General features: G+C 46.7%; 1 protein-coding gene across 1 annotated transcript in view; it reads right to left on the reverse strand.

Moving 5' to 3' along the window:
- The window catches only part of ILDR2 (immunoglobulin like domain containing receptor 2), a 46,399-nt gene extending 27,090 nt beyond the window's left edge, over positions 1 to 19,309 (reverse strand). Inside the window, 3 exon segments of the mRNA XM_006018887.2 lie at positions 6,164 to 6,283; positions 7,794 to 8,126; positions 19,196 to 19,309. Of these exon segments, the coding sequence (XP_006018949.1) occupies positions 6,164 to 6,283; positions 7,794 to 8,126; positions 19,196 to 19,241 (499 nt within the window). The 5' untranslated portion in view covers positions 19,242 to 19,309.
- Between the last annotated feature and the right edge of the window lie 6 nt (positions 19,310 to 19,315).

The following is a 19,315-nucleotide window of genomic DNA, read 5'->3' on the forward strand; positions in this document are numbered from 1 at the left end:
AAGCAGAGAAAGTGTGGCTCTCGTAAATCAGAGGCTCTTCCAAGGAAGCTACTTGGCAGATTTATTAGGAGTGTGTGACTATAATGAATTCCTCCTTGCTCCCTCTTGCTAGCAGTAAACTTTTCCTTTCTTCCCATCCCTCTTTCCTCTCTGTTTGTCAATTGAAGGGAGAAGCAGCGGCAGCCGTTCCTCAAGATCAAAGTTTTAGCAAGCAACAAAGACCTCCAAGGAGGCTGTTGTCATGGATACCTTAGTAACTGAGGCCTTCTAATGATGCCAATCTCCTTTGTTTGCAGCGTGTGGCTGGGGCTGGCAAATAAGGAAAAGGGAAAAAAAACCTTGGCAACAAGTAACATTTCTAAATGGCTAGAAATAAAGTAACTGCGAGAGGTGTTGGACAGAGATTCAGAAAAAATGAGACAGCAATGCCAGATGGGTGCATGGCAAAGGGAACTGTGCAAAAACTACATCACATAGGAGTTCAGCTGAGGAGCGCAGCCCGGTGCCTCCAACTGGCCTACACAGATGCCAATGGAAAGAAACCTTGTCTTGCTCCTGCCCTCTGGCACTACCCATAGGCCTACATCCCTGCTCACAAAGGGAGGGTTCAGGGTCAAAAAGAAAGACATAGTTATGAGAGTTCCCTCAGGGTCTTCCTGGGCTGAGTTTTAGACCCCTCTGCTTGCCAACAACATAAACACCTCTGCCAACCACTGTGACTAGCAGCAGCTGAGATGTTGTTGGCAGCTTCTCAATGAAATGAAATCTTAAAGCTGTTGTCCCAATGAGGGATGTTTCCTGCCAAGAGCTCTTCCATCACTGAGTCCATCAGGTTTTCTAATCCCATCTCTCTTGGCATAGAAGAGCTTTCCAAATGTGGCACTGTTTACATCTGGTATTAAGCCACTTTGATGATTAAGAGCTTCCCTGTTAGCACAGAGGTCCCCATATACACATAGGCACACACCGACTTACAAAGCTAATACATCAACTGTTATACCAGGGGTCAGCAATGTTTTTGGGCAGAATGCCAAAGACACCCCCAACCTCGAATTCTAAGATGTTGGTGAGACAGGGGCAGACAGCAGGAAAGCCAAGATCCTTGTTGTGGCAGCACAGCCCTTGCCCCTTCCCCACCATCTGCCCTGAAGCATGTATGCCAAGCAAAATGGCTGTGTGTGCCATGCTCTGGCACCCATGCCAGGGTTGCCCATGTTATACCATGTACACCATATGCACACAGAGTAAAAGGATATGTTTACACCTCTGCCTTTGCCTATCTGTGTGTATTAGGCTTAGATTACTGTAATATTTATACTTCAGTAATTTTGGCAGGTAACATACATGGCCATTTTTTTTAGTTTATTGATTTAAATGTTCACTAACAGGAAATCAAGAAGACATCAGATGCTAATTGTTGTTTACTTAAAATGCAGTGACTCTAGAAGCTGAGACTCCTAAGAGATTCATTAATAAAATAATATTTGATAAATGTATCACTCATGTTGTATTATTTGAGTGCCAAGTGCAATGAAGAGTAAGAGAAGACAGCAGTTGTCTAGCAAAGCAAAGCAAGATGTTCCATTAGCTGGAGTACCAGACACAATCAGGATTTATGGACTCTATTCCTGGCCCTTCTAGCAACTCACTGAATTGTCTGAGAGCTAGTCTACTTCTCTTACCTGTGACTCAGTTTCTCCATCTATAAAATGGTATCATAGTTCATGACCTTGGTGAGGAGCTTGGCTATCCAGAGATGGAAAGTACTAATATACAGGTGCTATGAATAACAACTGTATTACAAGCATCACACAATCTGTGTGTTCGACATAAGCCTAAATTACAGAAGTCACTAATGGATGAGAATCTGAACTGCTCTAAATTTGGGGGAGTACAGAGCCCAGATTTTAGTTTAGTCATACCTTATTTTCCCCCCTCCCAGTAAATCTGAAAGGACTGTGCAAAAGGAGAATTCAAAGATAACAAACAGCAAAGGGGTCTGGCACCCAAGTAAGACACAAGAATTGAGCTAGCATGAACCCAGTGGTGCCACAGCCATGCACTATACCAACCCTGACACTGCAAAGACAACACAACAGAGCTTAAGCCCCATTAAGAAGTCTAAGTGCCACCTCAATACAAACATTTGATAATCATTGCTGTCATTACTTTTAAATAGCATCCCTTCCTTCCTGCTCTCAATCTCTTTCCTGTTCCTCAGCCAAAAATCTTTTTTTCTCCCACACTCCCTTGATCTCCCTAGACAGGGGTAGACAAAGTTGCCAATTAAGCTGTTCACTCCTATTCAGCAAAATGCTTAAAGTACATGCTTTACTTTTAGGCTTATGACAGAATCCCACTGGTTTTGCTGAACATGCCTCAACCTAAGCGCATGCTTACAGAATTGGGGTCAAAGTGAGGAGACAGCCTGTGGCATTTAAAAGTGACCAGAAACACCTTTATCTTGGAGTGTGACGAATCCCAACAAGCCACCTACCCTAAACAGCCTCAGTGCTTCAAGTTGGAAGACTGCAGCTGTAACTTCTACAGGCTTTATTCAAGGAAAAGACAAAAGCACATAAGCCACTCAACTTTTTAAAATTAAAGTGTAAGCAAATATTGAGCTCCTGATAATTTGTTAAATGAAGCCTTGGGCTGGGGCAAAATTGAGGAACCCCTGCCCTCAGCTAGGTAAATATCTATAAATAGTTTTCCAGCACCAATATATATTTACCACTATTTTTGTGACTCCAATCTTCCACAAGCTGTTAATATAATGTCAAGCTATTTTGGCTAGCAGCACCCTCAGCTTCATACTTCCTTGCTTCAGGCATTTTCAGCTGCCAAGGGGATTCTCTCTTCCTTCCTCTCAAACAATCATTAGTTTTCTCCATTATTCTGCCTTGCCCATATCCTCCATTCATATGATAAAGGGCCATACTCTTCCTCCACTCAAAACTCAATCCATGTGTATATGATGCAGTGACCCCAAATATTAGCAACATTAAATGCATTTTTAAAAGAGATGTCAGTAGGAAGAGGATGCAAAGCATGTTGGCAAATCCAAACTCTCTCAGACATCGTCCATTTAGTGTTCCAGCTGCTCCTAATAGGAAATCACTACTGTCCCTAAAGAACAGCAAACAAAACCCAAAAACCTCTTATAGTGCATCCCCTAGGACTGCAGAAATTCTCAGATCTGCATTTATGTTCAGTGTCTCCTTTCAATTCACTAATAAAAGCCAGAGCAATGGGGTGAAATCAAAGTGTCCCAGGAGGTTCCATAATATTGAGAAATGATATTTATCAGTGGCTGCCTCTATCATCCTTTCAGGCATCACCGTGGTGAAACAGCAAGAAAGAGAAGGAGAAAAAGAAACCCAGGAAGAACTGGAAGGACAAGGGATAAAAAAAGCAAAGGCAACTGGCATGTCACTGATATGGGTATATAAAGCTCATCAAAGGAGGATGATCAAGAGCAACACGCAGGAGAAGCGAGCGAGTGGTGAGGCAGAACAAAAGTACACTCAGTTTGAGTGGACTTTCATGCTACTGAGGAACCCAACAAAGTGCTTTCCCCTGAGATGCAAGTGCTGCATGCAGGCTGCAATGTATAGAAATACCAATGCAGTCAAGGTACAGTAGCCCAACATTAGAAGTTCCTTCCCACTACAGCACAGAGAACTAGGTGGGTAACACCCTAAAGTAAGCCAAGATACTTTTCTCCTTATAGGCTCCTACACACTGGTTCCAAGGGTGGAAACCAACATCCATTTACCTCTGCTCCTCCAGTCACCACAATATTTCACTGCCATTTCTATCTGAACATGGCTATAGTACGCAGCACATTATGGTATGGCCAAAGAGACCTAGCCCTGTCCACTTACGTGCCAGGGGCACTTGGAGATGAGGCAGAGCCAAGTAGCTTATCACCACATAGTAGAAGTTGTAGTGCCATAATATTGCTGGTATCCGACAGAAACACATTAAATGGAAAAAGGGGGGAGTGCTTCAAAAAGGGCTTTAGAACTGGGATTTGGAATAAAAGTTCCATGGTGAATAGATCTGGGGCTCAGGCCTATTTATACTACATGGCACAAGATAATACTGTGGAACTAAATATGGATATGACATTGGTTAGAGGTGAAATCCCTTCCCCAATGGCCCACTGCCCACATCATGTTTGTGAGTTTTTGGCACTGTATGAAAATACACCACCTTTCAACTTGGCTGTTTATTTGGCCACCAGCACTAAAGTCTGCTGCACTGTCCCCCTGTATTTAGATGTTATCTAAATGCTTGTCTGATCCAAGAAACCAAGGACACACAAAATGCATATCCTAGTGAGTACTGCATTTATACAGGTTTTTTCCTCCATGCATTTTAATATGCCCTTCACCATAGTAACAGTGTATCCAAGTATAATGTACATGAAAAAGAAATTAAAAAAAGGAACACCACCCTCTCTAACTACCACCACTCTGATTTTCGGTTTTAACTTCCAATTTTGAGGGGAGGGCTAGGCGGATTAGGGCAAATGACGGCTCACATTTTCAGAGGAAAAAGATGGTTTTGGCTGATGTTTAAATGACCACCTTCCTTAAATATGTCTTTGTCGCACAAGAAAGTATAGCAGGAGAATGCTATACAATGCGATGCGGTGGCTAGTAAAGCGACCAAAATGCTGGCTTGCATCCATAGATGCTTCTCAAGCAAATCCCGGGACGTCATTCTCCCCCTGTACTCGGCCTTAGTGAGGCCGCAGCTGGAGTACTGTGTCCAGTTTTGGGCTCCACAATTCAAAAAGGATGTGGAGAAGCTTGAGAGAGTCCAGAGAAGAGTCACGCGCATGATCAGAGGTCAGGGAAGCAGACCCTACGATGACAGGCTGAGAGCCCTGGGGCTCTTTAGCCTGAAAAAGCGCAGGCTCAGGGGTGATCTGATGGCCACCTACAAGTTTATCAGGGGTGACCACCAGCATCTGGGGGAACGTTTGTTCACCAGAGCGCCCCAAGGGATGATGAGGTCGAATGGTCACAAACTACTTCAAGATCGTTTCAGGCTGGACATAAGGAAGAACTTCTTTACTGTCCGAGCCCCCAAGGTCTGGAACAGCCTGCCACCGGAGGCGGTTCAAGCGCCTTCATTGAACACCTTCAAGATGAAACTGGAAGCTTATCTTGCTGGGATCCTATGACCCCAGCTGACTTCCTGCCCTTTGGGCGGGGGGCTGGACTCGATCTTCCAAGGTCCCTTCCAGCCCTGATGTCTATGAAATCTATGAGAAAGTCAGCTGTGAATCTAAGGTGCTATAGCTATTCCCGTATAACTCCCCATGTGGGCGCTCTTATTCTAGCGCCTTTTCTAAATGAATTTATGCTGCTTTGGAAGGGGCTTAAGATAAGTTAGGAGAAAAAAATGTTTCTCTGATTCTAGAATAAAAGTGTTCCCCTAAGAATGATGTCAGTATAACTGTCCTGCAATACCCACAGAAGCATACTCCCATGGGCAAGCTCTTATAGCAAAGTCTGATCCTTTCTAAATCCATTGTGACAGAAATGATCAAAGATACAGCCTGTGGAGCCACAATCTGGCCCCAGGTACTATCCCTGTGCAGTGTCAGTCTGGGATATCACCCCACACCCTCATATCAGATCCAGCCCATGGCACCCACCCTGTGTAGTCGGGAACATGAGCCATATGCAGCGCCTGCTGCAGCCAGTATGGAGTGGGCTTTGCATGTGGTGCAGTCCTGGACTGCAAGAACCATATGTTTGGACCCTGTTATTACATATTTTTAAAAGACCACTTCTGGGGGGGGTGCTTCTGCTGGTATTTTACCCATTTAGGCCTTAACAAATCAGGGGTCTTGATTCTCTGCCAGCCTGCACCTTCTGTCAAAATATACAGAATCATGCAAAGTCTGAAAGGCAGGGTCCCAAAACATGAACATGGCTCTCTCAGTTTGGGAGAGTTTGTCACCCACTTTGCGTAGGGGCAAATAACTGCACAAGGTCTAAGGTATTGTGAATTCAAGCCCAAGAACTGAATGACATGGATATCACACCACAACACATCACATCACATACACAGAGACAGAGCGAAGGAAGAAGAGCACAAGAGCCATCCACTGGAGAAGGGGCAAATTGATAAGACAGCTTACCCAGTACTAGCAACTCCATCGACCCCTCATTATTGCCTTCCACATCATCTGGGGTGATTATGAGGCAATAATAGAGTCCACTGTCTCCCCACATCAGCTTCCCAATCTGCAAATCTGCATCTGAAAGACAAAAAATGTGGAAGACAGGGCCACCACTCAATTCCACTCCAAGAAGCAAAGGGTTGAAAGCACTGGATCTAGCCTCAGCTCCAGCTGCAAATCCTGACCTCTACTCCCAGCCAGCTGTTACCAGTGGGAAAAGAGTTTTGTTCCCTGGGTAGTTTGTTTATTAAATCCTCAGTTAGTGCTGTGTTGAAAGGATAGGCCTCCTGTGGATTAAGGGACCAGTCCTTTTCTCCACTAACTCTGTCAGGTGGATTGAAGCTAGAAAAAAAAAACCCCACAAATTCACCACTCTTAAAACTGATCTCAGTAATCTGTGGAGCCAAATGGAGAACTAGAGAGTAAGGGTCCACACAGCAAGCATTAGGGCAAACCTTCTATTTCCACTCCCTTTGCTTCCCAAAGTGTCAAGGGCCCTGTTTCCAGATAGCATTCACACCAGCCAAGAAGAGCTTTGCCACAACTTTCTCTGGAGCACATCAACCTTACACATCAAAGACTATGTCAGGTAAAAGTACCCATTCACTCCAAAGACTGAGTATGCTACCTCCACACTGGGCATGTCTACACAAGGCACTACTGCAGTGTGGTTACTGCACATTTATTTAGTACTTGATTATACACAAGTACTAAATAATAGCGCTGTGTAGCGCTAAATAGCGCTGGCAAATGTCTTTTAAGTGATGCTACTGCGCGGTAGCCTAATAATACCGCACAGTGGTATATTAGCACCATTAGTGCTGTGATGCACTACTGCGCAGTATTATTTGGCTACTGCACAGTCAGTGTCTTGTGCAGACTGAAGGTCAAGGGCCTGGCTCCCCCTACTGGCTAGATGACCTGTTATGTCGTGAGGGCTGACACATTTAGGATTTCTGGTCTTATAAGACTTTATCTAACAAAAGGCTGAGGCTCCATTCTCCCCAAGCAGATTCCACCAAAGTGAAATCTCTTCCTTTCTTCCCTGCAGAAGCAGGAGTGGCTTTGGGTGCATATTGGACTTGGCTAGTAAAGCCCAGAACTGAATGAACTTGAAACACTGCATTACTATACTCCAGCATTTTTGAAGGACAGGAAAGGAGAATGCTTGAAGAGTTCATGATGGGGAATGGCCCAAGCTGTGGAAGCTAAATTCTCAACCCTCACAGGAAAGTTTGATACTTCCATACCAGGGTTTGGGCCCACTGATGGCAGCAGCATAGAGAAGCCCAAGAGCAAACAAGCAGAGAAGCTGAACACTCCTCTTCACCTAGGAATGACTGACCCTTACAGGGCAGGGTTTGGGCCCATCTCTGAGGAAACTTCAGGGGAAAAGGGAGAAAGACTTAACTCCTCCCTCCAGCAGAGTCAGCTGTTTGAGTCTGGAGGTGTCTGATACAGGAGCTGATGTTTAGCACCCGGTCCCAGGAGAAACCATTAACTAAACAATTCCCGTCAGCTTCCAGCATTCATAATTGCCAAGGAATGATTCCAAACAATACCAAAACTGCTAGAGGAGCAGAGTTACCGTGGACTATGGTGACATCTCTTCCTTTATAGAAGTCCCCTATAGTGACTGCAGACCCTTGCTTGGAGGCCACAACACGGACCGTCCTCCTGCTGTCCACACAGTCCAGGTAGGGATCCCACTCCAGGTTCCTCTTGCTTACAGCCTGTAAACCCGAGGTGGCCATACCCAGGGCTTCCCCCATACGATCCTGGCAGTAGGATTTAAACCTCCATTGGACCACAGCTGGCTGGTTGGAGGATGTAGAGAAGTCACAGCGAAGCAGGGCAGGCTCAAACAGCATGGCTACCTTCTTCTTCTCAGGCACCTTGACTAGCAATCCCTCAGTTGCAGCTACAAAACAGAAACACAAGAGTCACCCCTCTGTACAGCACAGACAGCATGTTCTAACACAGATGTTTTAGAGTGGTGTCATTCTCACACAGTCACATAGATTTAAAGTGATCACCAGATTTCACGTGCTCATGCTATCCCCAAAGGAATGTCAGCATGTGGTTGGGAGAAGGGGGAGAGAGATTGATCATTCTATGGAAGCAGGTCACTCAGAGTGAGGCTCAAGGGTCAAATGTGACATTTTTATGTTCATGTTTGTACAGAACCTAGCACAACAAGGTCCCAGTACATAATTAGGGTTTCCAGGCAATACACTAATACAAATAATCAATAATAAGGAAAGAGCTTGGTCAACTACAATGCTTATTCACAGAGGAATTCACAAGCTATTTCTACACATGAATAGAGGAACAGTCAAGTGCAAGTGAATATTATGGTTGTGGTAAGGACACTAAAAAAGGAAAACAAAAAGGTGGATAAGGGAAAGTGACACTTGCAAGGAAGGAGCACTTCCTGGTCTCACACCAGTACAGAGCCACTGGCTTCAATGGAGTTACTCCACTTAAGCAGTAGCATAACTCATTGCAGAATCAGGCTTTCACACATGCAACTGTTTTTAGCTGCTTTGAGCTAAGCCTTAATACAGGCAGATCCAAATCACATCACTCCTGCCTCAGCTGGAATGTAGTCTGTGCCCCAAGTAAAATCTCTTGGTGTGGGAAGGGCAGAGAGACATGGCCAAAACCCTCAGACTTTTACATTCCACAGAAACCGATGTCTTTCAGAAGTTTGTGTCCTTTATCTGCCATCTGACAGAAGAGTTGTGTCCTCTCTTGGCCTCAAACATCAGGGCCAGACACATGGGAGTGAATTGTACGTGGGACTGCTACCAACACTTTCTGATTCTGTAAATTAAGGTGAATCTGATTAAAGGTGCCAACAAACAGGGAATGAGGGAGGTGCTCTATTTATCCACAGCATGAGGAGCAGCAGAAGCAGTCCAAACTTCCCACACAGGCCTCATTCCTACAATGCAGGGACCACCTCTAGGAATTACCTTGTTTCAAAAGGCATTTGCACAGTGCCATTAATAAATGCAGTTCTTTACAAGGACAGGTAAGGTAAATCCCCTGCTCTGGATGGCTTACACAGTAAAGGAGAACACACCCGGAAAAACATTTCACGAGAAGTGCCAAGGGGATTGATAGTGATGAGGGAGAGTGGGCAGGGATTGCTTGAAGAGATGGGTTGTAGAAAAAGATCATAAAAGACAGCTTAGAAGGTATGAGGAGTATTCGAGTCATAGTGCTTGGATCAGGAAACAGATAAAGGCCAAGAGAGAGTAAGTGTAGGTACAGGGAAGAAAAACAATGAAGACAAGCACAGGGAGCAGAAGGTTGAGCAGAAAGAAGTGAGGCTAAGAAGGCAGGAAAAAGGAGATCTTTATCAACCTCAGTTAAAGTAATTTCAGAGACTGGAGAAGGTTGGGAGTTACCTCCTGGGTGATCAAGGAGACATGTGGAGGAGAGGAAGGGTATGTCTATATAACACAAAGCAGCACCACAGAGACACCCAAGCTAGCTCACTGAGAGTTAGCTTGGGCATCAGAAACAGTTAGCTGCAGCAGCATAACTAGGGTGAGGCAACTAGGGGCAGCAGCTAGTGCCACAGCCATACAATCACACTGGCAACAACCAGAAGTCACCACCACCTCAGTTCATCACACCTGCCTGGGCATCTGGCTGACTTCCTATGCCTCTGGTTAGTCCCATCAGGACTAATTAGCCTGGGCAAAGCACTGCACTTAATACACCTATATTGCTTCCAGTACCTGGGCTAGAGCATTCAGTGTTAGCCTGTGCTGTATAGATACTTCAGAACAGTGGTTTTCATCCTGTGGTCCATGGACCCCTGAAGGTCCACAGACTATGTCTAAGGGGTCCACAAAAGATTACTATAAGCAATCAAATGTATCTGAATACCTACACTTACAATTCAAATGGGCCTGCACCTCCATTTGAAATTGCAAAGGGGATCCATACCTCTGTTCGAAATTTATTAGGGGGTCCTCAAATGAAAAAAGGTTGAAAACCGGCGCTGTGAAATGAAATCAGCAAAAGTAAACCACACACACTGAGACCTGGACAATAAAAGGCTACAGCAGTAAATAAAGGAAGAAACCTTCTTTCATTTCAGTGTCCTTAAGTTAGGTAAAGCAAGCTGGTATTTGATGTGAGAGGGCAACAAAGCAGAAGAGACAGCCAGGAATAAGACTGGGAGTGAAGGGATAGGTTTAGAAGCAAACATCAGAAATCTCAACATCAGGAGCAGCAGTAGAGCAGTGTGGCGACCCAGAGTCGTTTCTATTCTCAGGGTACAGAAAAAAACCTTGAGAACACAAAATTAAGCACCCCCTACAAGTTCAGGTACAGACATGAGAACAACCAATATATATAATTTTTTTAAGTTTCAAGCTTTTATTCTGAAGATGTTATCAAGATCCAGCATGCAGAATGTATTTAGTTTATTGATTTCTGCAGACTGACACCAATGAAGCCAATTAATGTCACTTTTGGAGAAATATAGGCACAGTAGGGTAGGCTGTTCAGGCCTATTTCACATTGCACAGAAACAGATGCCTTTCAGAAGTCCCACCACCACACATAAGATATGCTGAACAGTTGTATGGTGGTGGTAACAAATACTGAGCAGCTGAGGCTGAAGATGATGCCTTCATACATTACCTCATTTCTGAGTAGGGGAAGAACCCAAAACCCATGATCAAGGACTTCCACAGCCCATTGGCAATGCCTGGCACCACCTCACCGCTCTGTAAAGGAACTGCATGCTAGCTACACCCCATACCAACGCATGAAATTAGCTGATCTTGTGACTTAATGTTGCTTTACCAAAACAGATAAAACAATGACTCTGCAGACATGGCAAACAGTTAAATCTTTCCCTTATGATGAACTTAAGTACCATGCTTAGTAAACAAAGTTGCTTTCAGCTAACTTCTTTTCCCTGCACAGCCCCATCTCCTGTTAAATGAGATTAATGAGTTGGACAGGCCAGGGACTGCTTTAATAAATGATTAGCAAAGCTTCAGCAAATTTTTATCTGACTAACCACTCACCCTCCCATCTCAGTGCCCACTCAGAAAAAGCAAACTTGTGAGAAAATAGGGGAGTTCTGTTTCCACCGGAAAGTGTATGGGAGGCGTATGGTAAGCAATCTGGCATCTTCCACACAACATCCAATTGCTTTTCTGACATACGCCTTTACACCCAGTATCTAAAGACTACACACAGAAAGCAGAGTGTAGTCTCTGCATTGGAAAGGTCTACTGAAGCCTAAATATCTTTACATACACACACACACACACACGCACGCACACTGCTGAGCTGAGAAATTAATTAAACTCCTGTTATTGCTTCTGCCAAAAAATTACTCTATTCACTCAATACATTACAGCAGTATCCATCAGAAAGCCCAACAAGATGCCAGAGATTAAAACAAGCTGGTCCAAATGGTATAAGGATCAGTGTAGCTGCATTTCAATTACCACTGCCCATTTAGCTTTCCTTAACTCCAAAAGCACACTGCTGAACTTGGAATGATTCATAAAGCAATAGCTGGGCAAAACACCCTCATGTGACTAATAAGACAGAGTTCAGAAACCTAGGCTGTTTGGAGTAAAAAGCAGTATGTGAAAGAGATATTAAAAGAGATTAAAGCTTAGTCATGACAGACCTGTTGAGCTCCCATCTAACTTAGTACAACTAGTACTAACGGTTGACTACAGCAAATAAACAGAAAGAGTAAACTTGATTCTTCACCCAGACAAATTCTCAAAAATATAAATGTCCCATTCTTTTCTTATTTTTCTACTGCAGCCAATTCTTGTGATTTTACTGAGTCTCACAGTCATGAACTTTTACTAAAAGGTCCAGCTCCTAGCCAGGGGTGGGGAGAATACTGCCCGTGGGGTCCAGCTGGCCAAGGGATTCTATTTGGCCCGTGGCAGGTCCCTCATCTCTGCCCAGCCCAGGCACAACGGGCAGCCTGGGTCATGTTGCGTGCAGCTGGTCCCACTACTCCCAGGCACGCAGCAGGGTGGGACCAGTGCAGCAGCCAGACCCAATTTCCCGGCAGCCCCTGCAGCAGTGGCTCCTTCTGGCTGCTACCAGTCCTGGCCCTGCTGCCTGGGTAGCCTGGCCCATCTCCCGTTCATCCACTGCCGAGTGGGCAGGTGACTGGGATCTTCATGGAGACTGGCCTGGGACCCCCACAGGCAGGCTGTGCTCAGCTGGATGGATGAGATGAGGCCATGGGGGGACTGGAAGCAGCTTCTGGGAGTAGGGCGGGCAGGCTGGGACAGTAACAGTGCGGTGCCAGGGCCTGGGACAGACTGTGATCTGCTCTCCACATGTCCCTGCCCACAGAACCAGCACCTGTTAAAGGAACAAGCATGGAACAGATCACAGTTCTGCCCTGGGCCTGGGCCCTGGCCCCACACTGTCACTGCCCTGCAATCCTGGCCACAGCCTCTACCCTGCCTGCCCATCTCACTCCCAGATGTCCCCCAGTCTGCCACAGCCCCATCTCATCCACCCAGCTGAACACGCCCTGCCCACGGGGGTCATGGGCCGGTCTCTATGGAGACCCCACCTGCCCTCTCCATCTGATGCCACTGGCAATGGGTGCAGGGCAGACGGGCCCAGGGCTAGATAGGATCAATTGCCCCCCACCCCTCTGCGCCAGGTTATGTCAGCACCCCACCCCCCACCTCCAGCCTGCAACAACTTACCAAAACTCCTTAAGTGACCCTTCAGCCCAAATACTTGCCCACTCCTGTCCAAGAGTGATTATTTGAGAATCTCAGCTTTCATTCTTAAAAAAAAGTTTCTACCTTTATAGTATTGAAATAAAAGCTTGAAAACACAAATCAAACAGTGATATTCAGCCAAAATGGCACAGCACATTGGGGTGCTTCGAGATACTTTCAGGACTGCCACACAATGTTAGGTGTGCAAAACATATACACATGATAAACCCCAAGATTTCAAATCATAAGCCGTACTCGTTTTCTGAGGAATGCCTTGAGTCTATCCAGGGCTGCCTCAAGTCTAAAAAAAGATTAAGAATCACTGCGCTAAAGGTTCAGGCACAGACACACAAGAAGAATCAATATACATTATTTTTTTAAGTTTTGCTTTAATTTAAGTGCAAGAGTGATGTTGTAACCATGATGGTCCAGAAGTTATGCAAAAGGCAAAGATTTCTATTCCAACTACATAGTTGGGTCAATAAAAGAGATCACCCTAAAAAAAAACAACTCTCTCTCACATTATATTTTAAGCCACTAAAAGGTTGTGCTAGTAGAAATATCTACTGGAAAACCGCAGTAAGGGACTCATAGCTTATACTGGCAAGAGGATACTTGCACTGACAGCTTCAATTGGCTCCCCAAGCAGAATAAGTCATACTGACAAAGGGGGTGCTGTCATCAGGATGTTGCCTACCTTGAAATTGTTGCTAGTATATCTAGGACACTTAGGGGTGCAATTTAAAAGAAACATATTCCTTGCCAAGAAAACACTTAAACATAGATCAAGCCTAAATCAGGAAACTGGCAGCTGACGTTTGAAAGGTAGGGGAAATGGTGAAGACAAATAGAGAGGTAAGCAGGTATGCTCAGACATAAGGATTTTTGCGGGGGGGAAAGCATTAAAGAGGCTTTCATCTTTTGGTTGGAAGTTTGAATGCAGTTCATCTTTTGGTTGTTAAGATAAATCTAGTCCAGCTATGTCACTATTCAAAGTCACCACTGATTCACTAATACATTACAGCAGTGGCCCGTGTCAAGTGAATTGGAGTCTCAGCCTAGTTTTCAGTAGATTAGTATTCTTATTTGCTTGGGCAGTAGTTGTCAACCTTGTCAGCTAGCCAGAGACTACAATCTGAATAGAGCAGACAGACCAAACAATGCTTTCAACCTTGGTGCTAACCCTCCAAGCCAGGTTTGAGGCATATCATGTTGCCCCACGCTGGCCCAGTGAACTACTGTTGTCCCGGTTCTTGGGTAAAACAAAGAAGCACAGCCAAACCACGACCAAACTCAAGAGGAAAAGAAGCGAGGTGCAGAGAAGGAGGCAGACCAGTTTATTTCGGTAAGTGTGATATCTTTTAGTACACCAACTGCCTAGTTGGAAAAATTGTTCTTTACAAGCTTTCAGGCACAAGCACACTTCTTCAGGCATAGGGAGAAGACACATGTTTCTTCCTATGCCTTCAAAAGGACAGGAGAACCCCAGTAAGAAAACGGCCTGCATAGAGTTTAATCTGGATTCTTCAGCCTAACTAATGACGTTAGGCACTGGCCTTTCTCCTGATCTGCACCATTCGCCTTGACAGGGTTCCAGAGACTCCATGCTCCCAAGTTCACTGGAAAAGTGAACTCCACAGCCACAAGTCCCCCAGGGTCAGGAATATCCTCCATTCCCCTAGACGTTAGCCTCTTATCTGTAGCTTCTCCCACCTTATTCTCAGCTCGTGTGACATTTCCTCCTGCCACATTCATGTTGTTGTTCCTCTATTACATCCCCCAAACTCCTTTCTGTATTTTCAGGTGAAATTATTAATAGAGCTCTGGTTACTAGATCAAATTCACCGCCCTCCCCAGCTAAATGAAAGTCTTTCCCAGCTGCTAGTTTGTTGTCTGGCAGCGTCTGTAATATAGTCTCCACCATCCCAGAAACCACTTTCAGACCAGCTACCCTATGGTAGCCCCACCACAAGTACAGGCTGAAATGGACCAGAAGACTAAACTTCTCTATCCTTATCTACAAAGGACATTCTACCTGAGCTCTTGAAGGCACTAGTCCTGCCCCCAGGGCTAGCACCACTCAAGGGCTGGGAATGACATACACAGCTACATCCAGCTGAAGTGGGAGAAGGTGAAGTTGGCAGCGGGGCTGCTTTAACTGAAGGCAGTTTGGACGGTCTCCTCAGAGACCATTCCACTGGCCATGGGCCAGCAGTGCACACTGCACTCCAGTTCTGCCTTGCCGGCTCTGTTTGCCCTCAAACAGCTTGCAAAGTGGGAGCTGAGAACGCAGGTAGGGGAGAGCGCACTGCTAGCTTTATACCAATGAGGACCAACTTTTTTGCCAGGCATGCCAAAAATTAGCCCCACACCTTCACTGAGTACCAACCCCATCCCGTTCCATCACCCAATCTGCTACTCAGCTATCCATTCCCTGCCCTGTGCTCCCTGCCCAAGCCCCTGCACTTTCTGCCCCGTGCTCCCTGCCCGACCTGATACTCTGCTTTTTACACCCTGTGCTGCCTGTCCCCCACCCAGTCTGCCATGTGCCACTAGTGGCATACATGCTGCAGGTTGGCCACCCCTGCTTTATACCATCCACTGATGCCTCCCCATTGGAGGACTCCTCTGCTCCCCTTCAGCACTGCAGTCACAGTTTGTGGCCCTCTGGCAGTGCAAAGTGACTTTAGAAGAGGTTGAAGACCAAGTCTTTACACATGGCCTCATCCTTAAGTGCTGGCCCACCAGGACTGGGCTGGGTCAGGGTAAGGGAATGTTGTTCCTGCTGCTGCCAGAGTTCTGCACATTCTAGGGATAAACTAAGGATTTCAGTCTCCAAAGCTGTACCTTTTATGAGCACGAAATCCACTTGGTATAATAATTAGGAAGGAAAAAAAAAGGAGCACATATGAATGAAAGACTCACCTTCCCTAACCCACCAACACCCAGAACGTTTATGCAGTTTGCTAGTGGACTCAGAGAGGTTCAACAAATTATATACCCTCTCTTCCCAAAATGTGGGCTGAATACCCTCCCATGCAACACCACTCCCTTCAGGAAAAAATGGAAGGACATACTGCCCTTTATCCTTTCTGTGCTGCTAATAAAAAGGCAGCCTTCAGGCATCTGGGAGAAAAAAAAGAAACAACCAAGCCCACTGGAACTGACACAGGATTTTTTGAAATTGCAGTAAAAAGTCACAGTGCACAAAACCAAACAAAAGATAAATGGAGGAGCCAAAAATTAAAGACAAACAAAGGACAGAGAGGAATTAGCTGCTGGAAGGAAGAGAGCTATGAGTGCTGAGCTGAAATTTCTCAGCCCACCTAAACAAGGGAGGCGGGGAGAGAAGGGGGCGAGAATCTCTCTCTCTCCTTTGCTCTCTTTTGTCTCTGCTTTCCCTGCGTCTCATTCTTTCCTTTTGCCCTTCTCTCTCCATCTCCCAACCCCCAGCCCTCTTTTCTAGAGGAAGGAATGTGCTGATCTGGCTGGCTTGGAATTCCTTACCTTGATACAGACCTTTCATCCCTTTGACCACTGAGGAGAATGAAAGCCCAAGCCTATGTTTTGTTAGTCAGTGTGCGCTTCTCTCTCACACATCCACACCTTTGCTTTCTCTTGGCTGTGAAGACAGCACTGGGAGAACAGCAGATGGAGGGAAGGAGGGAAGAAAGCTAAAGACAAACTCTGCAGAGTCCAGTGCACCAACAAAGGATGCCTCGACTACTTCAGTATACTCGGCAGCTGCTAACCTGTTGCCTGCTTTAAGATCTTTGCCTGTTGGCAGCCAGCACCACTCTGTGACACAGTCACATTCTGAAAAACAAAATCAAGCACTCAGTGAGCTGCACAGACCCTCTTATTGCAGTAGGACCTTTTGTTCCACACATTTGGCACAAGCTCAAAATGCAGCCAGTCCCCTTAATTATGGGCTACTTTAACAAGGGGAACTTTGTCAATAATCCAGTCTTTTAGCTCATTTGGAAACGTTCTGATCTCTGGCTCTGTGAGAAGGAAATTATATGGGTGAACCTTACAGTAGTACATGAGATTCCCTGATCTGGAAGTCCTTTGGAAAGGGGAAAACTTAGAAGCTCCTTGGAGCTGGCCAGTAAAAGATGCAGGGGGGGTGCTCTTTGAGGAGTGGGGAAAGATACTGTCCTGCTGTTAAGTAGCAGGCTGGGACCAAGTTAGAAAGAGGGAGTAAGGAGGAAAGTTTGCAGTAGCCCTGTGAACTGAATCTAACATAGTGGTAGTTCTGGGTGTGCTGTAGCTCTGTCCTCACTTACTGAAATAGTATACTTATGCAAGCAGCAAGAGGAAGGAGGATGGCTCGGAAGTTGCTTAAACCCCAAATGTGGCAGTGAAGCCCTGGCAGGGACCAGCACTGAAGATGACTCAGAATGAAAAAACAAGGACGGGGTGGGTGGCAGAGAGGTGCTATCAGTAGAAACTGAATTTCTTGTTCTGAATCCTGAATCTGGGGAAGAGGATGGGGGGGCAGGGGAAGGGGGCCTTAGGAAGTCTGCGGGCTTTTTTTTGGTGGGAAACCCACCTACATCCCACTTAGAAGCATTTTAAACGTCCAAAATGTGACACCTCTCCCTCTTCCCCCACTGCTTTTCTTTCACTGCTGTTAGACTCCCTGATGCCTGCAGCCTTTCCTGACACTATTGCACTGGCTCCCAGGGAGGCAGCATCTCCCAGCTGCCACGCCAAGGGGCTGCTATTCCACCATTTCTGGTTGTGGGACCACTCCATTGCTCTGAGTGGGACACTTCCTCTTCCTTCCCTAATTTTCCTCTGTCCCTAACCCCATTTTCAGACCACTGTCTACCTACATCTTTACCTTTTCCCCTTTGAACCCCCTCTTCTCCATTCTCTCATTGCATTCCTCTAGGGTTCTGTTTCTCACTGGCTTTCCATGGGCTTGACTGTGCCATTCAGGTGCAAGGAGGAACAGTGGAAGGTCACATTGCCCCAAGTGAGGTTGGAAGAGATTGTGTAAGGACAGTTCCTCCCCAAGGCTCAGCAGGACCAGCCAGGCTACACCATCTATATAAAAGGTATAGGGCAGCCCTCTCTGCAAGTCAAGGCAGAGGCCAGGTGTGGCCTGGGCTCCTTCACACCTTGTGTGTGGACTAGTAAGCTCCCAGGAGAGCAGGAAGGGAGAGTTCCTTCAATTGTTCCTGGCCTTGGCATGGCAGCATGAGATAGAGCGCCAAGGCTCCTTGCAATCTCGCTCCGGCACAGCAGCCAAGGACAATCTGGCCCTCTGGGTTCACATTATCTCCCACAACCCCTTAGTTCTTCCTTCCTGTCCCCTGGCAACACCACCTTTTCCTGCCCTGATCCAGTAAACATCAGTGTCCTCCTGAGTGGCACCTGCCTCAGCCCTTCAGGACAAAGATGCCCGAGTATCACAGGTCCCACACAGATGTTGGATCCAGAGTTACATATCCATATAAAGAGGAATATATCAATTTGATGCTTCCTGGTAGAGAGCAGCCTCCCCACTGAAAAATCCTCTCAGAGCAAAGTGAGGTGGGGACAGTGCCATGCAGGAGCAGGCAAAGAGCAATGCCACCCTGACCTTGGAGGAAAGTTATGCCATTCTGTCCCAAGGGAAGCAAGGAGTGATGGGTCTTCACAGGGGGAGTAAGAGGGAAGCAGCCTATACCACCCCCACCCTGGTCAGCAGGGATGGATCCCCAGGCAGCACACAGGTAGACACAAAGCTACTCTCCCAGCCCCATAGGGCACACACCATTGCCACATGAGGACTGCGGCTCAACCCGTACACACAAAGTCTCTGCAAACTCTTCTGGGGCATCAGCTGGGGACAGACCTAAGCGTGGGAGCCATCACCTCCCAGCTTCCGCTGGATCGCTTCACCTCTTTAGCCCTCCTCCCCCAGCCCCTCCTGGCCTTCCCTAACCCCTGGCTTTTCTGCCAAAAACCTGAGCCAACCCTACAGGATCATGGGGGGTGGGAGGGAGCGCTCCTCCCAAGCTGCCCTCTCTAGAGAAGGGAGGTGATCACAGGGGCTCCCTTCACTTTGGACCATCTTCCCCGCACAGCGCTGTGGCCGGAGGGGTGCAGCAGGCAAGTGCCTTCCAGGGGGCTGGTGGGTGGCACGGATGCCCCCTGACAGCAAGCTGCCTCCTCCCTCCAGGCCAGGGTGACCGGGAGCCAGCCCCTGGGGACACTGCTGCAGCAGAGGCGGGCACAGCCCCCTTACCTGCGAGCCCCAGGAGAAGCAGCCAGGCTAGCAGGGACCCATCCATCTTCCTGCGCTTTCCATGCAGCAGGCAGCCCCTTCCCTGCCGAGCAACACAACACACAGCGCACAACCCGCGCC

The sequence above is a fragment of the Alligator sinensis genome, unplaced genomic scaffold (assembly GCF_000455745.1).
Source record: "Alligator sinensis unplaced genomic scaffold, ASM45574v1 scaffold19_1, whole genome shotgun sequence".
Lineage (NCBI taxonomy): Eukaryota > Metazoa > Chordata > Crocodylia > Alligatoridae > Alligator > Alligator sinensis.